At 41.6% G+C, this 25,000-nt stretch overlaps 1 protein-coding gene across 1 annotated transcript in view; it reads left to right on the top strand.

Annotated features, from left to right (window-relative positions):
* Positions 1–136: 136 nt before the first annotated feature.
* LOC129843517 (MHC class II transactivator-like) overlaps positions 137–25,000 on the top strand; it is a gene marked incomplete at its 5' end in the record, with an annotated part of 29,059 nt that continues 4,195 nt past the window's right edge. Inside the window, 12 exons of the mRNA XM_055912276.1 lie at positions 137–334; positions 3,068–3,181; positions 3,995–4,041; positions 4,142–4,306; positions 4,511–6,151; positions 9,115–9,566; positions 12,909–13,088; positions 13,387–13,452; positions 19,123–19,203; positions 19,302–19,385; positions 21,222–21,305; positions 22,171–22,254. Coding sequence (XP_055768251.1) covers positions 137–334; positions 3,068–3,181; positions 3,995–4,041; positions 4,142–4,306; positions 4,511–6,151; positions 9,115–9,566; positions 12,909–13,088; positions 13,387–13,452; positions 19,123–19,203; positions 19,302–19,385; positions 21,222–21,305; positions 22,171–22,254 — 3,196 coding nt within the window. The remainder of the gene's footprint in view (positions 335–3,067; positions 3,182–3,994; positions 4,042–4,141; positions 4,307–4,510; positions 6,152–9,114; positions 9,567–12,908; positions 13,089–13,386; positions 13,453–19,122; positions 19,204–19,301; positions 19,386–21,221; positions 21,306–22,170; positions 22,255–25,000) is intronic.

A 25,000-nucleotide genomic window follows, 5' to 3' on the forward strand; every position in this document is an offset into this window, starting at 1 on the left:
TTCTCCCTCGCTGTCTCCTCAACGTCCTACCTCTCTCTCCAGGTGTATTGTCTTCTCCCTCGCTGTCTCCTAGACTCCTCAACGTCCTACCTCTCTCTCCAGGTGTAGTGTCTTCTCCCTCGCTGTCTCCTCAACGTCCTACCTCTCTCTCCAGGTGTAGTGTCTTCTCCCTCGCTGTCTCCTAGACTCCTCAACGTCCTACCTCTCTCTCCAGGTGTAGTGTCTTCTCCCTCGCTGTCTCCTCGACCCCTCAACGTCCTACCTCTCTCTCCATGTGTAGTGTCTTCTCCCTCGCTGTCTCCTCGACCCCTCAACGTCCTACCTCTCTCTCCAGGTGAGTAGTGACCAACATCAACACCTCAATTTGACCCAACATTATACTGTGTTGTGACTGACTGATTCGACCCCACATAGTGCTCTACTTTAGACCAGGGGAATACCACCCATCCATCCATTCATCCATCCATCCATCCATCCATCCATTCATCCATTCATCCATTCATACATCCATCCATTTATTCATTCATCCATTCATCCATTTATTCATCCATCCATTTATTCATTCATTCATCCATCCATCCATTTATTCATTCATCCATTTATTCATTCATCCATCCATCCATCCATTTATTCATCCATTTATTCATCCATCCATTCATTCATCCATCCATTTATTCATCCATTTATTCATCCATCCATTCATTCATTCATCCATCCATTCATCCATCCATCCATTCATCCATTCATCCATCCATTCATCCATCCATTCATCCATTCAGTCATCCATTTATTCATCCATTCATCCATTCATCCATCCATTCATCCATCCATTCATTCATCCATTTATTCATTCATCCATCCATCCATTTATTCATCCATTTATTCATACATCCATTCATCCATCCATCCATTCATCCATCCATTCATCCATTCAGTCATTCATCCATTTATTCATTCATCCATCCATCCATCCATCCATTCATCCATTCATCCATCCATCCATCCATTCATTCATCCATTCATCCATCCATCCATTTATTCATTCATCCATTCATCCATCCATCCATTTATTCATTCATCCATTTATTCATTCATCCATCCATCCATTTATTCATCCATTTATTCATTCATTCATCCATCCATCCATCCATTTATTCATCCATTTATTCATCCATCCATTCATTCATCCATCCATTTATTCATCCATTTATTCATCCATCCATCCATTCATTCATCCATCCATTCATCCATCCATCCATTCATCCATTCATCCATCCATTCATCCATTCATCCATCCATTCATCCATTCAGTCATCCATTTATTCATCCATTCATCCATTCATCCATCCATTCATTCATCCATTTATTCATTCATCCATCCATCCATCCATTTATTCATCCATTTATTCATACATCCATTCATCCATCCATCCATCCATCCATCCATTCAGTCATCCATCCATTCATCCATTCAGTCATCCATCCATTCATCCATTCAGTCATCCATCCATTCATCCATTCAGTCATCCATCCATTCATCCATCCATCCATTCATCCATTCATCCATTCAGTCATCCATCCATTCATCCATTCATCCATTCAGTCATCCATCCATCCATCCATCCATCCATTCATCCATCCATCCATTCATCCATCCATCCATTCAGTCATCCATCCATCCATCCATCCATTCATCCATTCATCCATCCATTCAGTCATCCATCCATTCAGTCATCCATCCATTCAGTCATCCATCCATTCAGTCATCCATCCATTCATTCATCCATCCATTCATCCATTCATTCATTCATCCATTCATCCATTCATTCATTCATCCATCCATTCATCCATCCATCCATTCATCCATTCATCCATTCATTCATTCATCCATTCAGTCATCCATTCATCCATCCATCCATTGTCATCCATCCATTCAGTCATCCATCCATTCAGTCATCCATCCATTCATCCATCCATCCATTCAGTCATCCATCCATTCATCCATTCATCCATTCATTCATCCATCCATTCAGTCATCCATCCATTCAGTCATCCATCCATTCATCCATTCATTCATCCATTCATCCATTCATTCATCCATCCATTCATCCATTCATTCATCCATCCATTCATCCATTCATCCATTCATTCATCCATTCAGTCATCCATTCATCCATTCATCCATTCAGTCATCCATCCATTCAGTCATCCATCCATTCAGTCATCCATCCATTCAGTCATCCATCCATTCATCCATTCATCCATTCATTCATCCTTTCATCCAGTCATCCATCCATTCATTCATCCATTGTCATCCATCCATTCATCCATCCATCCATTCATCCATTGTCATCCATCCATTCATCCATTCATCCATCCATCCATTCATCCATTGTCATCCATCCATTCATCCATCCATCCATTCATCCATTGTCATCCATCCATTCATCCATTCATCCATCCATCCATTCATCCATTGTCATCCATCCATTCATCCATCCATCCATTCATCCATTGTCATCCATCCATTCATCCATTGTCATCCATCCATTCAGTCATCCATCCATCCATTCATCCATTCATCCATTCATTCATCCATTCATCCAGTCATCCATCCATTCATTCATCCATTGTCATCCATCCATTCATCCATCCATCCATTCATCCATTGTCATCCATCCATTCATCCATTCATCCATTCATCCATCCATCCATTCATCCATTGTCATCCATCCATTCATCCATCCATCCATTCATCCATTGTCATCCATCCATTCATCCATTCATCCATCCATCCATCCATCCATTCATCCATTCATCCATCCATCCATTCATCCATTGTCATCCATCCATTCATCCATCCGTCCATCCATCCATCCATCATGCCTCACTGCTACTGAGTCAATAAGTCAATCAACATGAGTCAGTTTGAATACTGGGTGTGGTTGTTACTCATGTTGTGTGTGTGTGTGTGTGTGTGTGTGTGTGTGTGTGTGTGTGTGTGTGTGTGTGTGTGTGTCTGTGTGTGTGTGTGTGTGTGTGTGTGTCTGTGTGTGTGTGTGTGTAGTTGACGGTGCGGTAGCTCCAGATGTGATGTGTTCGTATCCTCCTGGATCTCTGTCTGATTGTGCCAGCCAAGCCCAGTCTCCCCCCTCTGCCTCCCCCCTCTCCCCCAGGACAGGTGAGTTAGAGTCTGTCCTCTTCCTGTACCTCTGTCCTCTCCCTGTCCCTCTGTCCTCTCCCTGTACCTCTGTCCTCTCACTATAACATGTAAATGATGTCCCTGTCCCTTTGTCCTCTCACTATACCATGTAAATGATGTCCCTGTCCCTCTGTCCTCTCACTATACCATGTAAATGATGTCCCTGTCTCTCTGTCCTCTCACTCTACCATGTAAATGATGTCCCTGTCTCTCTGTCCTCTCACTCTACCATGTAAATGATGTCTCCTCCCTGTCCATCTGTCCTCTCACTATACCATGTAAATTATGTCCCTGTCCCTCTGTCCTCTCACTCTACCATGTAAATGATGTCTCCTCCCTGTCCCTTTGTCCTCTCACTATACCATGTAAAGGATGTCCCTGTCTCTCTGTCCTCTCACTATACCATGTAAATGACGTCCCTGTCCCTCTGTCATCTCACTATACCATGTAAATGATGTCCCTGTCTCTCTGTCCTCTCACTATACCATATAAATGATGTCCCTGTCTCTCTGTCCTCTCACTATACCATGTAAATGACGTCCCTGTCCCTCTGTCATCTCACTATACCATGTAAATGATGTCCCTGTCTCTCTGTCCTCTCACTATACCATGTAAATGATGTTCCTGTCCCTCTGTCCTCTCACTATACCATGTAAATGACGTCCCTGTCCATCTGTGTGTGTGTGTGTGTGTGTGTGTGTGTGTGTGTGTGTGTGTGTGTGTGTGTGTGTGTGTGTGTGTGTGTGTGTGTGTGTGTGTGTGTGTGTGTGTGTGTGTGTGTGTGTTTTACAGAGGAGTATATTCACCAAGCCAAGGCTCACCTGAGGGGAATGTGCCAGGTAAGACCAGAGAACACACAGAGGGACCGTTGAGTTGGGATTTACTTTTTTCAAAAGACAACTCTACCTGTCTCTCAAACCAATGACGTTGTCTCAACAGGAGATGGAGGCGGGCCTTAGCCTGGCGTCCCACTATGTTGACGTGCGATTGGTCCAAAGGCAGATCCTGATTGGCTCAGGGAAGAACGCCAGCAAGTGCCTGGAGAAGGATCTGGTCGTCATCGGAGACGCGGAGAGAAGGCGGGGTTCGTTGGCCAGGAGTCAGGTCAGACCCGGTGACATCATCGTTACGTCATCACCTACAGAGAAACTATTAGTATTTAGTCTGGAGACTGTCATTACGTCTTCATTGCGTGTTTTTTTTCCCCTTTATCTATAATTCCGACTGTCAGGAAAAAGAGTAATTAATAATAATTAATAATAACTGTAGTTAATAATGAATGTATTTGTTATCTGTGTTCGTCGTCAGGTGTTCGAGAGCTCCACCGGGGCGAAACCCAACCGTTACACCGTGTTGCTAGGCAACGCCGGCATGGGCAAAAGCACGCTCATCAAGAAGCTCTGCGTCGATTGGTCCGACGGTCTACTGCCTCAGTTCGACTTTGTGTTCTTATTGGACGTTAAGGCTCTGACCCTCCCCCCTGAGCCGACCTATAGCCTTCAGTCCCTCCTCTTACACCACTCCTCCTCCCCCGTCCCCTCTACTTGTCCCCAAACCCGGGATGTCTTCAATCAGGTCCTCTCTGTCCCGGAGCGTGTGCTGGTGATATTCGACGGCTTCGAGGTGGTGCGTGACTTGGAGGGTCTGCTGCAGTTTCCAGCGGATGACAGGAAGGGGGAGACCTACAGCGTTAGACAGCTGTTCTCAGGTCTGCTCCAGAGGAAGCTCCTACCGGGCTGCTCTCTGCTCCTCTCTGCCCGACCACGAGGCACCGTCAGTGGGCTGCTGAGACGGGCTGACAGCCTCCTGGAACTCTCTGGCTTCTCCCCTCCGGACATAGAGAGATACCTGGGACAATACTTCTCTGGACAGTCCCTAGAGGCACCAACCTCAGGCCCAACCTCAGTCCCAACCTCAGTCCCAACCTCAGACTCAGTCCCAACCTCAGTCCCAACCTCAGACTTAGTCCCAGCCTCAGACTCCATCCCTGTCCCAACCTCAATCCCAGCCTCAGACCCAGCCTCAGACCCAGCCTCAGATCCAATCCCAACCTCAGTCCCAACCTCAGTCCCAACCTCAGACTCAGTCCCAGTCCTAGTCCCAACCTCAGTCCCATCCCTAGTCCTATCCCTAGCCAGGCTCCACAGCCAGCCTTACCTTCTGTCTGTGTGTTGGAACCCAGCGCTGTGTCACATGGTGTGTTTGCTTCTAGAACACTGGGAGGGTTCCGAGCCACTCCCCTCCACGCTGACGGGATTGTGTTACAAAGCGTTGTCACTAAAGACGAGACGACACACCCTGAAACACACACACTGTCAAACCCTACCCCAAACTCGGACCCTGGCACACACTCACACCCTTAAACACGGTCACAAACACGTCCCTAAACACACACGCAACAGGACACGAACGCACATCCACACTCGCTCTCACACTCAATCCCAAATTCAATTAGAAGAAGAGAAGAGGAGGATAGAGATGAGGGAGGAGGAAGAGAGGGAGGAGGGAGAGGAAGAGAGAGAGAAGGAGAGGATAGAGACGAGGGAGGAGGAAGAGAGGGAGGAGAGAGAGAGGGAGGAGGGAGAGAAAGAGAGAGAGGAAGAGAGGGAGGAGGAAGAGAGAGAGAGAGAGGAAGAGAGAGACAACAGGTGTGTTCTGTCAGAGTTGAGCGGTCTGGCTTGGCAGGGGGTTAAAGGTCATTCATCTCTCCTGACCCTGACTCTGGAGAATACCGTCTATGTCAAGCTGCGTCTGTTTGGCCTGAGGACCGGACTGGTCCATTCTCACTGGCAGGGCAGAGATTGTGGCGGTGGTGACGGTGACGACGTGAGTTCTGACAACATCCTGTCCTGGGCCCACCCTTTCCTGCAAAGCTTCCTGGGCGGGGCTCACCTGTCCGTCTCCAGCTGTGTGTCTGACCGCGCTCTGCTGGCCCAGATATTACCACAGGTAGAATTGTAGTTTCCTATTGAAACTCTGTCTGTACACAGGTCCTCTAGAGACTATAACCTGAAGCAGCACCTCCTTCTAGCTCGGACTCTGCTGATTATTGAGGGAAATGTTTTCTTTCTGTGACTGTGATATGTGGTTGTCTCACCTAGCTATCTGTAGATGAATGTACTGACTATGACTGTGATATGTGGTTGTCTCACCTAGCTATCTGTAGATGAATGTATTGACTATGACTGTGATATGTGGTTGTCTCACCTAGCTATCTGTAGATGAATGTACTGACTATGACTGTGATATGTGGTTGTCCCACCTAGCTATCTGGAGATGAATGTACTGACTGTGACTGTGATATGTGGTTGTCCCACCTAGCTATCTGGAGATGAATGTACTGACTGTGATATGTGGTTGTCCCACCTAGCTATCTGGAGATGAATGTACTGACTGTGACTGTGATATGTGGTTGTCCCACCTAGCTATCTGGAGATGAATGTACTGACTGTGATATGTGGTTGTCCCACCTAGCTATCTGTAGATGAATGTACTGACTATGACTGTGATATGTGGTTGTCTCTCCTAGCTATCTGGAGATGAATGTACTGACTATGACTGTGATATGTGGTTGTCTCACCTAGCTATCTGTAGATGAATGTACTGACTGTGATATGTGGTTGTCCCACCTAGCTATCTGTAGATGAATGTACTGACTATGACTGTGATATGTGGTTGTCCCACCTAGCTATCTGTAGATGAATGTACTGACTGTGATATGTGGTTGTCCCACCTAGCTATCTGAAGATGAATGTACTGACTGTGATATGTGGTTGTCCCACCTAGCTATCTGGAGATGAATGTACTGACTATGACTGTGATATGTGGTTGTCCCACCTAGCTATCTGGAGATGAATGTACTGACTATGACTGTGATATGTGGTTGTCCCACCTAGCTATCTGTAGATGAATGTACTGACTATGACTGTGATATGTGGTTGTCCCACCTAGCTATCTGGAGATGAATGTACTGACTATGACTGTGATATGTGGTTGTCCCACCTAGCTATCTGTAGATGAATGTACTGACTATGACTGTGATATGTGGTTGTCCCACCTAGCTATCTGTAGATGAATGTACTGACTATGACTATGATATGTGGTTGTCTCACCTAGCTATCTGAAGATGAATGTACTGACTATGACTATGATATGTGGTTGTCTCACCTAGCTATCTGTAGATGAATGTACTGACTATGACTGTGATATGTGGTTGTCTCACCTAGCTATCTGTAGATGAATGTACTGACTGTGATATGTGGTTGTCCCACCTAGCTATCTGTAGATGAATGTACTGACTGTGATATGTGGTTGTCTCACCTAGCTATCTGAAGATGAATATACTGACTATGACTGTGATATGTGGTTGTCCCACCTAGCTATCTGTAGATGAATGTACTGACTATGACTGTGATATGTGGTTGTCCCACCTAGCTATCTGTAGATGAATGTACTGACTATGACTGTGATATGTGGTTGTCCCACCTAGCTATCTGCAGATGAATGTACTGACTATGACTGTGATATGTGGTTGTCCCTCCTAGCTATCTGAAGATGAATGTACTGACTACGACTGTGATATGTGGTTGTCCCTCCTAGCTATCTGGAGATGAATGTACTGACTGTGATATGTGGTTGTCCCACCTAGCTATCTGCAGATGAATGTACTGACTATGACTGTGATATGTGGTTGTCCCACCTAGCTATCTGTAGATGAATGTACTGACTACGACTGTGATATGTGGTTGTCCCACCTAGCTATCTGGAGATGAATGTACTGACTGTGAAGTGGCTCTGGATAAGAGTGTCTGGCAAATGACTAACATGTAAATGTACTCTGTTCTACTCTATTCTACTCTACTCTATTCTACTCTATTCTAATCTACTCTATTCTACTCTGTTCTACTCTATTCTGTTCTACTCTACTCTGTTCTACTCTTTTGTTCTACTCTAATCTGTTCTACTCTACTCTATTCTACTCTGTTCTACTCTTTTGTTCTACTCTATTCTGTTCTACTGTACTCTGTTCTACTCTACTCTATTCTACTCTATTCTACTCTAATCTGTTCTACTCTACTCTATTCTACTCTGTTCTACTCTTTTGTTCTACTCTATTCTGTTCTACTGTACTCTGTTGTACTCTACTCTATTCTACTCTAATCTGTTCTACTCTACTCTATTCTACTCTGTTCTACTCTGTTCTACTCTATTCTAATCTACTCTGTTCTAATCTGTTCTACTCTATTCTAATCTACTCTGTTCTAATCTGTTCTACTCTACTCTATTCTACTCTGTTCTACTCTTTTCTAATCTACTCTGTTCTACTCTATTCTACTCTAATCTGTTCTACTCTACTCTATTCTACTCTGTTCTACTCTGTTCTACTCTAATCTGTTCTACTCTATTCTACTCTGTTCTACTCTGTTCTACTCTACTCTGTTCTACTCTATTCTACTCTATTCTAATCTACTCTGTTCTACTCTATTCTACTCTAATCTGTTCTACTCTACTCTATTCTACTCTGTTCTACTCTGTTCTACTCTATTCTAATCTACTCTGTTCTACTCTATTCTACTCTATTCTGTTCTACTCTACTCTGTTCTACTCTACTCTACTCTATTCTATTCTATTCTGTTCTGTTCTACTCTATTCTACTTTATTCTACTCTATTCTACTCTACTCTACTCTATTATACTCTATTCTAATCTACTCTGTTCTACTCTGTCCTATTCTACTCTACTCTACTCTATTCTATTCTACTCTATTCTGTTCTAATCTATTATATTCTACTCTACTCTTTTCTACTCTACTCTACTCTACTCTATCCTACTCTATTCTATTCTACTCTACTCTACTCTATTCTACTCTATTCTGTTCTACTCTACTTTGTTCTACTCTATTCTACTCTGCAGCCCAGGGGGAGGCGACGGCCTCAGGGAGAGTGTCTGGACCTTGCTCAGCGATTCGCTGTCGGGCTGCTTTTCCGGGACAAGGCGGAACTCCAGGATCTGGCCGCGCTGGATACCGGCGCCATGAAAGTGGTGGTGGCCAAGCGTGCCGCTGTGATGTCACACCTGGAGAACCTTCACCATGGCGACCTGAGCCCCGCTCGGCTCCTGGAGGCGTGTCACTGTGTTTACGAGACAGGCGACGCCCGCTTGGTCAGACACCTGGTACGGAACCTTCCCGAGGTTCTGTCGTTCCAAGGGGTTCCGCTGTGTCCCGCGGATGCCTTCGTAGTGTGGAACCTTTTGGACCAGTGTAGAACGCTGAGGAGGAGGTTCTGTCTGGGGCTGGAGGACACAGGACTGAGGATGACAGGATTAAAACGACTGACAGGTCTCAACAACATACACTCATACAGGTACTGGTACTATTACACTGATAGACCTGTTACAGATCTGTTACAGTATATATCTAGAACAGTATAGATCTGTTACATTATATATCTAGAACAGTATAGATCTGTTACAGTATAGATCTGGGACTGGAGGACACAGGACTGAGGATGACAGGATTAAAACTACTGACAGGTCTCAACAACATACACTCATACAGGTACTGGTACTATTACACTGATAGACCTGTTACAGATCTGTTACATTATATATCTAGAACAGTATAGATCTGTTACATTATATATCTAGAACAGTATAGATCTGTTACAGTATAGATCTAGAACAGTATAGATCTGTTACAGTATAGATCTAGAACAGTATAGATCTGTTACATTATATATCTAGAACAGTATAGATCTGTTACAGTATAGATCTGTTACAGTATAGATCTAGAACAGTATAGATCAGGGACTGGAGGACACAGGACTGAGGATGACAGGATTAAAACGACTGACAGGTCTCAACAACATACACTCATACAGGTACTGGTACTATTACACTGATAGACCTGTTACAGATCTGTTACATTATAGATCTAGAACAGTATAGATCTGTTACAGTATAGATCTAGAACAGTATAGATCTGGGACTGGAGGACACAGGACTGAGGATGACAGGATTAAAACAACTGACAGGTCTCAACAACATACACTCATACAGGTACTGGTACTATTACACTGATAGACCTGTTACAGATCTGTTACATTATATATCTAGAACAGTATAGATCTGTTACAGTATAGATCTAGAACAGTATAGATCTAGAACAGTATAGATCTAGAACAGTATAGATCTGTTACAGTATAGATCTAGAACAGTATAGATCAGGGACTGGAGGACACAGGACTGAGGATGACAGGATTAAAATGACTGACAGGTCTCAACAACATACACTCATACAGGTACTGGTACTATTACACTGATAGACCTGTTACAGATCTGTTACAGTATATATCTAGAACAGTATAGATCTGTTACATTATATATCTAGAACAGTATAGATCTGTTACATTATATATCTAGAACAGTATAGATCTGTTACATTATATATCAAGAACAGTATAGATCTAGAACAGTATAGATCTAGAATAGTATAGATCTGTTACAGTATAGATCTAGAATAGTATAGATCTGGGGCTGGAGGACACAGGACTGAGGATGACAGGATTAAAATGACTGACAGGTCTCAACAACATACACTCATACAGGTACTGGTACTATTACACTGATAGACCTGTTACAGATCTGTTACAGTATAGATCTGTTACAGTATAAATCTAGAACGGTATAGATCTAGAACAGTATAGATCTAGAACAGTATAGATCTAGAACAGTATAGATCTGTTACAGTATATATCTAGAACGGTATAGATCTAGAACAGTATAGATCTAGAACAGTATAGATCTAGAACAGTATAGATCTGTTACATTATATATCTAGAACAGTATAGATCTGTTACAGTATAGATCTAGAACAGTATAGATCTGGGACTGGAGGACACAGGACTGAGGATGACAGGATTAAAACGACTGACAGGTCTCAACAACATACACTCATACAGGTACTGGTACTATTACACTGATAGACCTGTTACAGATCTGTTACAGTATAGATCTAGAACAGTATAGATCTGGGACTGGAGGACACTCATACAGGTACTGGTACTATTACACTGATAGACCTGTTACAGATCTGTTACAGTATATATCTAGAACAGTATAGATCTAGAACAGTATAGATCTGTTACAGTATAGATCTAGAACAGTATAGATCTAGAACAGTATAGATCTGGGGCTGGAGGACACAGGACTGAGGATGACAGGATTAAAATGACTGACAGGTCTCAACAACATACACTCATACAGGTACTGGTACTATTACACTGACAGACCTGTTACAGATCTGTTACATTATATATCTAGAACAGTATAGATCTAGAACAGTATAGATCTAGAACAGTATAGATCTGTTACAGTATAGATTTAGAACAGTATAGATCTGTTACAGTATAGATCTAGAACAGTATAGATCTGGTACAGTAGAGATCTGTTACATTATAGATCTAGAACAGTATAGATCTGTTACAGTATAGATCTAGAACAGTAGAGATCTGTTACATTATAGATCTGTTACAGTATAGATCTGTTACATTATATATCTAGAACAGTATAGATCTGTTACAGTATAGATCTAGAACAGTATAGATCTGTTACAGTATAGATCTGTTACATTATAGATCTAGAACAGTATAGATCTGTTACAGTATAGATCTAGAACAGTATAGATTTGTTACAGTATAGATCTGTTACAGTATATATCTAGAACAGTATAGATCTGTTACAGTATAGATCTGTTACAGTATAGATCTAGAACAGTATAGATCTGTTACAGTATAGATCTGTTACAGTATAGATCTGGGACTGGAGGACACAGGACTGAGGTTGACAGGATTAAAACGACTGACAGGTCTCAACAACATACACTCATACAGGTACTGGTACTATTACACTGATAGACCTGTTACAGATCTGTTACAGTATATATCTAGAACAGTATAGATCTGTTACAGTATAGATCTGTTACAGTATAGATCTAGAACAGTATAGATCTGTTACAGTATAGATCTAGAACAGTACAGATCTGTTACAGTATAGATCTGTTACAGCATAGATCTAGAACAGTATAGATCTGTTACAGTATAGATCTAGAACAGTATAGATCTGTTACAGTATAGATCTAGAACAGTATAGATCTGGAACAGTAGAGATCTGTTACATTATAGATCTAGAACAGTATAGATCTGTTACAGTATAGATCTAGAACAGTATAGATCTGTTATAGTATAGATTTGTCACAGTATAGATCTGTTACAGTATATATCTAGAACAGTATAGATCTGTTACAGTATAGGTCTAGAACAGTATAGATCTAGAACAGTATAGATCTGTTACAGTATAGATCTAGAACAGTATAGATCTGTTACAGTATATATCTAGAACAGTATAGATCTGTTACAGTATAGGTCTAGAACAGTATAGATCTAGAACAGTAAAGATCTGTTACAGTATAGATCTAGAACAGTATAGATCTGTTACAGTATATATCTAGAACAGTATAGATCTGTTACAGTATAGGTCTAGAACAGTATAGATCTGATGTTCTCACTCTACTGTATGTAGAGCGTGAAATGCACATTTATTTTTCTGATCTGTGTGTTTTGATCATGACTCTAACGTGTGTGTGTGTGTGTGTGTGTGTGTGTGTGTGTGTGTGTGTGTGTGTGTGTGTGTGTGTGTGTCCGTCCCAGGGCGTGCATCGCTGACACCATCACTCTGTGGGAGGAGCTAGAGCAGAGTGGGGAGGAGGAGCTTCTGAAAGCAGCTGTTTCTAAGTTGACCCTTAACCCTTTCAGAGCCACACAGGTGTCCCACGTTCAACACCTGTCTACACTGGTCAACATACACACAAGCAGGAGACTGTCTGAGAGGTACACACACACACACACACACACACACACACACACACACACACACACACACACACACACACACACACACACACACCCACACACACACACACACACACACACACACACACACACACACACACACACACACACACACACACACACCATCTACAATACAATACAGTAGACAATAACCAGCCCAGCTCTTGTTACAGCCATCTACAATACACATACACACACACACACACACACACACACACACACACATAAATATACTGGTATGTTCCAAAACGTGACGATGTGTCCGTCATCGTTTCAGCCTATCAGACGGTGTCCTGGGGGAGGGTATACCTGCAGTCAGAGATCTTCACAAGCTGGAGTTTGAGTGAGTATCATTATTCAACCAATCCCTATCACTAGGTAATAAGCCAATACACTTTGATTTTAGTTGACTAGGTAATAAGTCCAGAGTTACCACTGGTTTGACTAGGTAATAAGGTAATACACTTTGATTTTAGTTGACTAGGTAATAAGTCCAGAGTTACCACTGGTTTGACTAGGTAATAAGTCAAGAGTTACCACTGGTTTGACTAGGTAATAAGTGCAGAGTTACCACTGGTTTGACCAGGTAATAAGTCAATAGTTACCACTGGTTTGACTAGGTAATAAGTCCAGATTTACCACTGGTTTGACTAGGTAATAAGTCCAGAGTTACCACTGGTTTGACTAGGTAATAAGTCAAGAGTTACCACTGGTTTGACTAGGTAATAAGTCCAGAGTTACCACTGTTTTGACTAGGTAATAAGTCAAGAGTGACCACTGGTTTGACTAGGTAATAAGTCAAGAGTTACCACTGGTTTGACTAGGTAATAAGTCCAGAGTTACCACTGGTTTGACTAGGTAATAAGTCTAGAGTTACCACTGGTTTGACTAGGTAATAAGTCCAGAGTTACCACTGGTTTGACTAGGTAATAAGTCCAGAGTTACCACTGGTTTGACTAGGTAATAAGTCCAGAGTTACCACTGGTTTGACTAGGTAATAAGTATAGAGTTACCACTGGTTTGACTAGGTAATAAGTATAGAGTTACCACTGGTTTGACTAGGTAATAAGTCTAGAGTTATCACTGGTTTGACTAGGTAATAAGTCTAGAGTTACCACTGGTTTGACCAGGTAATAAGTCAAGAGTTACCACTGGTTTGACTAGGCAATAAGTCCAGAGTTACCACTGGTTTGACTAGGTAATAAGTCAAGAGTTACCACTGGTTTGACCAGGTAATAAGTCCAGAGTTACCACTGGTTTGACTAGGTAATAAGTCCAGAGTTACCACTGGTTTGACTAGGTAATAAGTCGATACACTTTGATTTGACTAGGTAATAAGTCAAGAGTTACCACTGGTTTGACTAGGTAATAAGTCCAGAGTTACCACTGGTTTGACTAGGTAATAAGTCCAGAGTTACCACTGGTTTGACTAGGTAATAAGTCCAGAGTTACCACTGGTTTGACCAGGTAATAAGTCAAGAGTTACCACTGGTTTGACTAGGTAATAAGTCCAGAGTTACCACTGGTTTGACTAGGTAATAAGTGCAGAGTTACCACTGGTTTGACTAGGTAATAAGTCTAGAGTTACCACTGGTTTGACTAGGTAATAAGTCCAGAGTTATCACTGGTTTGACTAGGTAATAAGTCCAGAGTTACCACTGGTTTGACTAGGTAATAAGTCAAGAGTTACCACTGGTTTGACTAGGTAATAAGTCAAGAGTTACCACTGGTTTGACTAGGTAATAAGTCAAGAGTTACCACTGGTTTGACTAGGTAATAAGTCAAGAGTTACCACTGGTTTGACTAGGTAATAAGTCCAGAGTTACCACTGGTTTGACTAGGTAATAAGTCGATACACTTTGATTTGACTAGGTAATAAGTCAAGAGTTACCACTGGTTTGACTAGGTAATAAGTCCAGAGTTACCACTGGTTTGACTAGGTAATAAGTCCAGAGTTACCACTGGTTTGACTAGGTAATAAGTCCAGAGTTACCACTGGTTTGACCAGGTAATAAGTCAAGAGTTACCACTGGTTTGACTAGGTAATAAGTCCAGAGTTACCACTGGTTTGACTAGGTAATAAGTGCAGAGTTACCACTGGTTTGACTAGGTAATAAGTCCAGAGTTACCACTGGTTTGACTAGGTAAAAAGTCCAGAGTTACCACTGGTTTGACTAGGTAATAAGTCAAGAGTTACCACTGGTTTGACTAGGTAATAAGTCGATACACTTTGATTTGACTAGGTAATAAGTCAAGAGTTACCACTGGTTTGACTAGGTAATAAGTCAAGAGTTACCACTGGTTTGACTAGGTAATAAGTCGATACACTTTGATTTGACTAGGTAATAAGTCAAGAGTTACCACTGGTTTGACTAGGTAATAAGTCCAGAGTTACCACTGGTTTGACTAGGTAATAAGTCAAGAGTTTCCACTGGTTTGACTAGGTAATAAGTCTAGAGTTACCACTCTGACTAGGTAATAAGTCCAGAGTTACCACTGGTTTGACTAGGTAATAAGTCCAGAGTTACCACTGGTTTGACTAGGTAATAAGTCAAGAGTTACCACTGGTTTGACTAGGTAATAAGTCAAGAGTTACCACTGGTTTGACTAGGTAATAAGTCAAGAGTTACCACTGGTTTAACTAGGTAATAAGTCCAGAGTTACCACTGGTTTGACATGGTAATAAGTCAAGAGTTACCACTGGTTTGACTAGGTAATAAGTCAAGAGTTACCACTGGTTTGACTAGGTAATAAGTCCAGAGTTACCACTGGTTTGACCAGGTAATAAGCAGAGTTACCACCGGTTTGACTAGGTAATAAGTCCAGAGTTACCACTGGTTTGACTAGGTAATAAGTCCAGAGTTACCACTGGTTTGACTAGGTAATAAGTCCAGAGTTACCACTGGTTTGACTAGGTAATAAGTCCAGACTTACCACTGGTTTGACTAGGTAATAAGTCCAGAGTTACCACTGGTTTGACCAGGTAATAAGTCAAGAGTTACCACTGGTTTGACTAGGTAATAAGTCCAGAGTTACCACTGGTTTGACTAGGTAATAAGTCAAGAGTTACCACTGGTTTGACTAGGTAATAAGGGTTACCACTGGTTTGACTAGGTAATAAGTCCAGAGTTACCACTGGTTTGACTAGGTAATAAGTCAAGAGTTACCACTGGTTTGACTAGGTAATAAGTCCAGAGTTACCACTGGTTTGACTAGGTAATAAGTCCAGAGTTAATACTGGTTTGACTAGGTAATAAGTCCAGAGTTAATACTGGTTTGACTAGGTAATAAGTCCAGAGTTACCACTGGTTTGACTAGGTAATAAGTCTAGAGTTACCACTGGTTTGACTAGGTAATAAGTCCAGAGTTATCACTGGTTTGACTAGGTAATAAGTCCAGAGTTACCACTGGTTTGACTAGGTAATAAGTCAAGAGTTACCACTGGTTTGACTAGGTAATAAGTCAAGAGTTACCACTGGTTTGACTAGGTAATAAGTCAAGAGTTACCACTGGTTTGACTAGGTAATAAGTCAAGAGTTACCACTGGTTTGACTAGGTAATAAGTCAAGAGTTACCACTGGTTTGACTAGGTAATAAGTCCAGAGTTACCACTCTGAATAGGTAATAAGTCCAGAGTTACCACTGGTTTGACCAGGTAATAAGTCCAGAGTTATCACTGGTTTGACATGGTAATAAGTCCAGAGTTACCACTGGTTTGACTAGGTAATAAGTCAAGAGTTACCACTGGTTTGACTAGGTAATAAGTCAAGAGTTACCACTGGTTTGACCAGGTAATAAGTCCAGAGTTACCACTGGTTTGACTAGGTAATAAGTCCAGAGTTACCACTGGTTTGACTAGGTAATAAGTCCAGAGTTACCACTGGTTTGACTAGGTAATAAGTTAGGAGTTACCACTGGTTTGACATGGTAATAAGTCAAGAGTTACCACTGGTTTAACTAGGTAATAAGTCAAGAGTTACCACTGGTTTGACTAGGTAATAAGTCAAGAGTTACCACTGGTTTGACTAGGTAATAAGTCCAGAGTTACCACTGGTTTGACTAGGTAATAAGTCAAGAGTTACCACTGGTTTGACTAGGTAATAAGTCAAGAGTTACCACTGGTTTGACTAGGTAATAAGTCAAGAGTTACCACTGGTTTAACTAGGTAATAAGTCCAGAGTTACCACTGGTTTGACATGGTAATAAGTCAAGAGTTACCACTGGTTTGACTAGGTAATAAGTCAAGAGTTACCACTGGTTTGACTAGGTAATAAGTCCAGAGTTACCACTGGTTTGACCAGGTAATAAGCAGAGTTACCACCGGTTTGACTAGGTAATAAGTCCAGAGTTACCACTGGTTTGACTAGGTAATAAGTCCAGAGTTACCACTGGTTTGACTAGGTAATAAGTCCAGAGTTACCACTGGTTTGACTAGGTAATAAGTCCAGACTTACCACTGGTTTGACTAGGTAATAAGTCCAGAGTTACCACTGGTTTGACCAGGTAATAAGTCAAGAGTTACCACTGGTTTGACTAGGTAATAAGTCCAGAGTTACCACTGGTTTGACTAGGTAATAAGTCAAGAGTTACCACTGGTTTGACTAGGTAATAAGGGTTACCACTGGTTTGACTAGGTAATAAGTCCAGAGTTACCACTGGTTTGACTAGGTAATAAGTCAAGAGTTACCACTGGTTTGACTAGGTAATAAGTCCAGAGTTACCACTGGTTTGACTAGGTAATAAGTCCAGAGTTAATACTGGTTTGACTAGGTAATAAGTCCAGAGTTAATACTGGTTTGACTAGGTAATAAGTCCAGAGTTACCACTGGTTTGACTAGGTAATAAGTCTAGAGTTACCACTGGTTTGACTAGGTAATAAGTCCAGAGTTATCACTGGTTTGACTAGGTAATAAGTCCAGAGTTACCACTGGTTTGACTAGGTAATAAGTCAAGAGTTACCACTGGTTTGACTAGGTAATAAGTCAAGAGTTACCACTGGTTTGACTAGGTAATAAGTCAAGAGTTACCACTGGTTTGACTAGGTAATAAGTCAAGAGTTACCACTGGTTTGACTAGGTAATAAGTCCAGAGTTACCACTCTGAATAGGTAATAAGTCCAGAGTTACCACTGGTTTGACCAGGTAATAAGTCCAGAGTTATCACTGGTTTGACATGGTAATAAGTCCAGAGTTACCACTGGTTTGACTAGGTAATAAGTCAAGAGTTACCACTGGTTTGACTAGGTAATAAGTCAAGAGTTACCACTGGTTTGACTAGGTAATAAGTCTAGAGCTACCACTGGTTTGACCAGGTAATAAGTCAAGAGTTACCACTGGTTTGACTAGGTAATAAGTCCAGAGTTACCACTGGTTTGACCAGGTAATAAGTCCAGAGTTACCACTGGTTTGACTAGGTAATAAGTCCAGAGTTACCACTGGTTTGACTAGGTAATAAGTCCAGAGTTACCACTGGTTTGACTAGGTAATAAGTTAGGAGTTACCACTGGTTTGACATGGTAATAAGTCAAGAGTTACCACTGGTTTAACTAGGTAATAAGTCAAGAGTTACCACTGGTTTGACTAGGTAATAAGTCAAGAGTTACCACTGGTTTGACTAGGTAATAAGTCCAGAGTTACCACTGGTTTGACTAGGTAATAAGTCAAGAGTTACCACTGGTTTGACTAGGTAATAAGTCCAGAGTTACCACTGGTTTGACTAGGTAATAAGTCAAGAGTTACCACTGGTTTGACTAGGTAATAAGTCCAGAGTTACCACTGGTTTGACTAGGTAATAAGTCCAGAGTTACCACTGGTTTGACTAGGTAATAAGTCTAGAGTGACCACTGGTTTGAGGAAGTGTGTGTGTGTGTGTGTGTGTGTGTGTGTGTGTGTGTGTGTGTGTGTGTGTGTGTGTGTGTGTGTGTGTGTGTGTGTGTGTGTGTGTGTGTGTGTGTGTGTGTGTATGTGTGTGTGTGTGTGTGTGTGTGTGTGTATGTATGTATGTATGTATATAGGTTGGGTCCAGTGAATGGCCCGCTGGCCCTCCCTAAACTCCTGGAGCTGCTGCCAGCCCTGCACAGTCTACATCACCTGGAGTAAGTACCGCTCTACAGATGGAACGACGGGACGACGGGGCGACGACTTTGTCTTTATCATGCCGTCGGTCTAATCTCTCTCTGTCTCCCTCACCCAGTCTGGAGAACAGTAAGCTGGGGGACAGTGGGGCTGAGGATCTGGCTGGAGCTGTGGTGTCTCTCTCCTCTCTGCAGATTATCAAGTAAGAAACCCTCACACTGAGCTCTCTACTCTCTAGATCAACCTGTCCATCACTGAGCTCTCTACTCTCTAGATCAACCTGTCCATCACTGAGCTCTCTACTGTCTCTAGATCAACCTGTCCATCACTGAGCTCTCTACTCTCTCTAGATCAACCTGTCCATCACTGAGCTCTCTACTCTCTAGATCAACCTGTCCATCACTGAGCTCTCTACTCTCTAGATCAACCTGTCCATCACTGAGCTCTCTACTGTCTCTAGATCAACCTGTCCATCACTGAGCTCTCTACTCTCTCTAGATCAACCTGTCCATCACTGAGCTCTCTACTCTCTCTAGATCAACCTGTCCATCACTGAGCTCTCTACTCTCTAGATCAACCTGTCAATCACTGAGCTCTCTACTCTCTAGATCAACCTGTCAATCACTGAGCTCTCTACTGTCTAGATCAACCTGTCCATCACTGAGCTCTCTACTCTCTAGATCAACCTGTCCATCACTGAGCTCTCTACTCTCTAGATCAACCTGTCCATCACTGAGCTCTCTACTGTCTCTAGATCAACCTGTCCATCACTGAGCTCTCTACTCTCTAGATCAACCTGTCCATCACTGAGCTCTCTACTCTCTAGATCAACCTGTCCATCACTGAGCTCTCTACTCTCTAGATCAACCTGTCCATCACTGAGCTCTCTACTGTCTCTAGATCAACCTGTCCATCACTGAGCTCTCTACTGTCTAGATCAACCTGTCCATCACTGAGCTCTCTACTGTCTAGATCAACCTGTCCATCACTGAGCTCTCTACTGTCTAGATCAACCTGTCCATCACTGAGCTCTCTAGTCTCTAGATCAACCTGTCCATCACTGAGCTCTCTAGTCTCTAGATCAACCTGTCCATCACTGAGCTCTGTACTCTCTAGATCAACCTGTCCATCACTGAGCTCTCTACTCTCTAGATCAACCTGTCAATCACTGAGCTCTCTACTCTCTAGATCAACCTGTCCATCACTGAGCTCTCTACTCTCTAGATCAACCTGTCAATCACTGAGCTCTCTACTGTCTCTAGATCAACCTGTCCATCACTGAGCTCTCTACTGTCTAGATCAACCTGTCCATCACTGAGCTCTCTACTGTCTAGATCAACCTGTCCATCACTGAGCTCTCTAGTCTCTAGATCAACCTGTCCATCACTGAGCTCTCTAGTCTCTAGATCAACCTGTCCATCACTGAGCTCTCTACTCTCTAGATCAACCTGTCCATCACTGAGCTCTCTACTCTCTAGATCAACCTGTCAATCACTGAGCTCTCTACTGTCTCTAGATCAACCTGTCTCTGTCCTAGATAATATCTATCAGTAGACCTCTGTGGACATTTTGACCCAGAAAAGGTTGGTGACCTCTGCCCTAGATAATATCTATCTGCAATACCATTCACTCAGGTACTGTACTTTTGAGAACAATGTTCATGTTCCCCTCCTCTCCTTTCTCCTCCCCTCCTCTCTTCTCCTTCCCTCCTCTCTTCTTTTCTCCTCTCTCTTTTCCTCTTCTCCCCACTCTCCTCCTCTCCTCCCCTCCTCCTTTCTCCCCTCCTCTCCTCCTCTCCTCTCCTCCCCTCCTTTCCTTTCTCCTCCCTTCTTCTTCTCTTCCCTCCTCTCCTTTCTCCTCACCACCTATCCTTTCTCCTCCCTTTCTCTCCTTTCTCCTCTCTTCCTCTCCTCCCCTCCTTTCCTTTGTCCTCCCCTCCCCTCTTCTTCTCTTCCCGCCCCTCCTCTCCTTTCTCCTCCCTCCTCTCATTTCTCCTCTCCTTTCTCATCCCCTCCTCTCTTCTCTTCTCCTCTCTCAGTCTGTCCCAGAACTGTATAGGAGACCAGGGAATAGGGAGGCTGGCTCCAGCCCTGTCTACCCTCTCCTCACTGCACTGTCTCAGGTACACACACACACACACACACACACACACACACACACACACACACACACACACACCCTGTCTATTGTCCAGTCTGTAATTTGATTGTCTAATCCAGTCTGTTGTCCAGTCTGTAATCTGATGGTCTAATCCTGTCTATTGTCCAGTCTTTAATCTGATGGTCTAATCCTGTCTATTGTCCAGTCTGTAATCTGGTGGTCAAATCCTGTCTATTCTCCAGTCTGTAATCTGATGGTCTAATCCTGTCTATTGTCCAGTCCGTAATCTGATGGTCTAATCCTGTCTATTCTCCAGTCCGTAATCTGATGGTCTAATCCTGTCTATTGTCCAGTCCGTAATCTGATGGTCTAATCCTGTCTATTCTCCAGTCCGTAATCTGATGGTCTAATCCTGTCTATTCTCCAGTCTGTAATCTGATGGTCTAATCCTGTCTATTCTCCAGTCTGTATTCTGATGGTCTAATCCTGTCTATTCTCCAGTCTGTAATCTGATGGTCTAATCCTGTCTATTCTCCAGTCTGTAATCTGATGGTCTAATCCTGTCTTTTCTCCAGTCTGATGGTCTAATCCTGTCTATTCTCCAGTCTGATGGTCTAATCCTGTCTATTCTCCAGTCTGTAATCTGATGGTCTAATCCTGTCTATTCTCCAGTCTGTAATCTGATGGTCTAATCCTGTCTATTGTCCAGTCTGTATTCTGATGGTCTAATCCTGTCTATTCTCCAGTCTGTAATCTGATGGTCTAATCCTGTCTATTCTCCAGTCTGATGGTCTAATCCTGTCTATTCTCCAGTCTGTAATCTGATGGTCTAATCCTGTCTATTCTCCAGTCTGTAATCTGATGGTCTAATCCTGTCTATTCTCCAGTCTGTACAGTAATGTGATATCTGACGCGGGTGCTGAGAGTCTGGCTGCTGTTTTACCTCAGATGACATCACTCAGTGACCTGGAGTAAGTCTGAATCATAAAACCTGACTGCATTAAGTCTGAATCATAAAACCTTACTGCATTAATACAGCAGTAAGTCTGAATCATAAAACCTTACTACAGTAAGTCTGAATCATAAAACCTTACTGCAGTAAGTCTGAATCATAAAACATGACTGCAGTAATACAGCAGTAAGTCTGAATCATAAAACATGACTGCAGTAATACAGCAGTAAGTCTGAATCATAAAACCTGACTGCATTAAGTCTGAATCATAAAACCTTACTGCATTAATACAGCAGTAAGTCTGAATCATAAAACCTTACTGCATTAATACAGCAGTAAGTCTGAATCGTAAAACCTTACTGCATTAATACAGTAGTAAGTCTGAATCATAAAACATGACTGCAGTAAGTCTAAATCATAAAACCTTACTACAGTAAGTCTGAATCATAAAACCTTACTGCAGTAAGTCTGAATCATAAAACATGACTGCAGTAATACAGCAGTAAGTCTGAATCATAAAACATGACTGCAGTAATACAGCAGTAAGTCTGAATCATAAAACCTGACTGCATTAAGTCTGAATCATAAAACCTTACTGCATTAATACAGCAGTAAGTCTGAATCATAAAACCTTACTACAGTAAGTCTGAATCATAAAACCTTACTGCAGTAAGTCTGAATCATAAAACATGACTGCAGTAATACAGCAGTAAGTCTGAATCATAAAACATGACTGCATTAATACAGCAGTAAGTCTGAATCATAAAACCTTACTGCATTAATACAGCAGTAAGTCTGAATCATAAAACCTTACTGCATTAATACAGCAGTAAGTCTGAATCATAAAACCTTACTACAGTAAGTCTGAATCATAAAACCTTACTGCAGTAAGTCTGAATCATAAAACCTGACTGCAGTAATACAGCAGTAAGTCTGAATCATAAAACATGACTGCAGTAATACAGCAGTAAGTCTGAATCATAAAACATGACTGCATTAATACAGCAGTAAGTCTGAATCATAAAACCTTACTGCATTAATACAGCAGTAAGTCTGAATCATAAAACCTTACTGCATTAATACAGCAGTAAGTCTGAATCATAAAACCTTACTACAGTAAGTCTGAATCATAAAACCTTACTGCAGTAAGTCTGAATCATAAAACATGACTGCAGTAATACAGCCGTAAGTCTGAATCATAAAACCTTACTGCAGTAATAAAGCAGTAAGTCTGAATCATAAAACCTTACTGCATTAATACAGCAGTAAGTCTGAATCATTCAACCTTAATGCAGTAATACAGCAGTAAGTCTGAATCATAAAACCTGACTGCATTAATACAGCAGTAAGTCTGAATCATAAAACCTTACTGCATTAATACAGCAGTAAGTCTGAATCATAAAACCTTACTGCAGTAAGTCTGAATCATAAAACCTTACAGCAGTTAGTCTGAATCATAAAACCTGATTGCAGTAATACAGCAGTAAGTCTGAATCATAAAACCTTAATGCAGTAATACAGCAGTAAGTCTAAATCATAAAACCTTACAGCAGTAAGTCTGAATCATAAAACCTTAATGCAGTAATACAGCAGTAAGTCTGAATCATAAAACCTTACTGCATTAATACAGCAGTAAGTCTGAATCATAAAACCTTACTGCATTAATACAGCAGTAAGTCTGAATCATAAAACCTGACTGCAGTAATACAGCAGTAAGTCTGAATCATAAAACCTGACTGCATTAATACAGCAGTAAGTCTAAATCATAAAACCTTACTGCATTAATACAGCAGTAAGTCTGAATCATAAAACCTTACTGCAGTAATACAGCAGTAAGTCTGAATCATAAAACCTTACTGCATTAATACAGCAGTAAGTCTGAATCATAAAACCTTACTGCAGTAATACAGCAGTAAGTCTGAGTCATAAAACCTTACTGCATTAATACAGCAGTAAGTCTGAATCATAAAACCTTACTGCAGTAATGCAGCAGTAAGTCTGAATCATAAAATCTTACTGCATTAATACAGCAGTAAGTCTGAATCATAAAACCTGACTGCAGTAATACAGCAGTAAGTCTGAATCATAAAACCTTACTGCAGTAATACAGCAGTAAGTCTAAATCATAAAACCTTACAGCAGTAAGTCTGAATCATAAAACCTTACTGCATTAATACAGCAGTAAGTCTGAATCATAAAACCTTACTGCAGTAATACAGCAGTAAGTCTGAATCATAAAACCTTACTGCATTAATACAGCAGTAAGTCTGAATCATAAAACCTGACTGCGGTAATACAGCAGTAAGTCTGAATCATAAAACCTTACTGCAGTAATACAGCAGTAAGTCTAAATCATAAAACCTTACAGCAGTAAGTCTGAATCATAAAACCTTACTGCAGTAATACAGCAGTAAGTCTGAATCATAAAACCTTACTGCAGTAATACAGCAGTAAGTTTGAATCATAAAACCTGACTGCATTAAGTCTGAATCATAAAACCTTACTGCATTACTACAGCAGTAAGTCTGAATCGTAAAACCTTACTGCATTAATACAGCAGTAAGTTTGAATCATAAAACCTTACTGCATTAGTACAGCAGTAAGTCTGAATCATAAAACCTTACTGCATTAATACAGCAGTAAGTCTGAATCATAAAACCTTACTGCATTAATACAGCAGTAAGTCTGAATCATAAAACCTGACTGCAGTAATACAGCAGTAAGTCTGAATCATAAAACATGACTGCAGTAATACAGCAGTAAGT

Source organism: Salvelinus fontinalis, unplaced genomic scaffold, assembly GCF_029448725.1.
Source record: "Salvelinus fontinalis isolate EN_2023a unplaced genomic scaffold, ASM2944872v1 scaffold_0152, whole genome shotgun sequence".
In the NCBI taxonomy this organism is placed as follows: Eukaryota; Metazoa; Chordata; class Actinopteri; order Salmoniformes; family Salmonidae; genus Salvelinus; species Salvelinus fontinalis.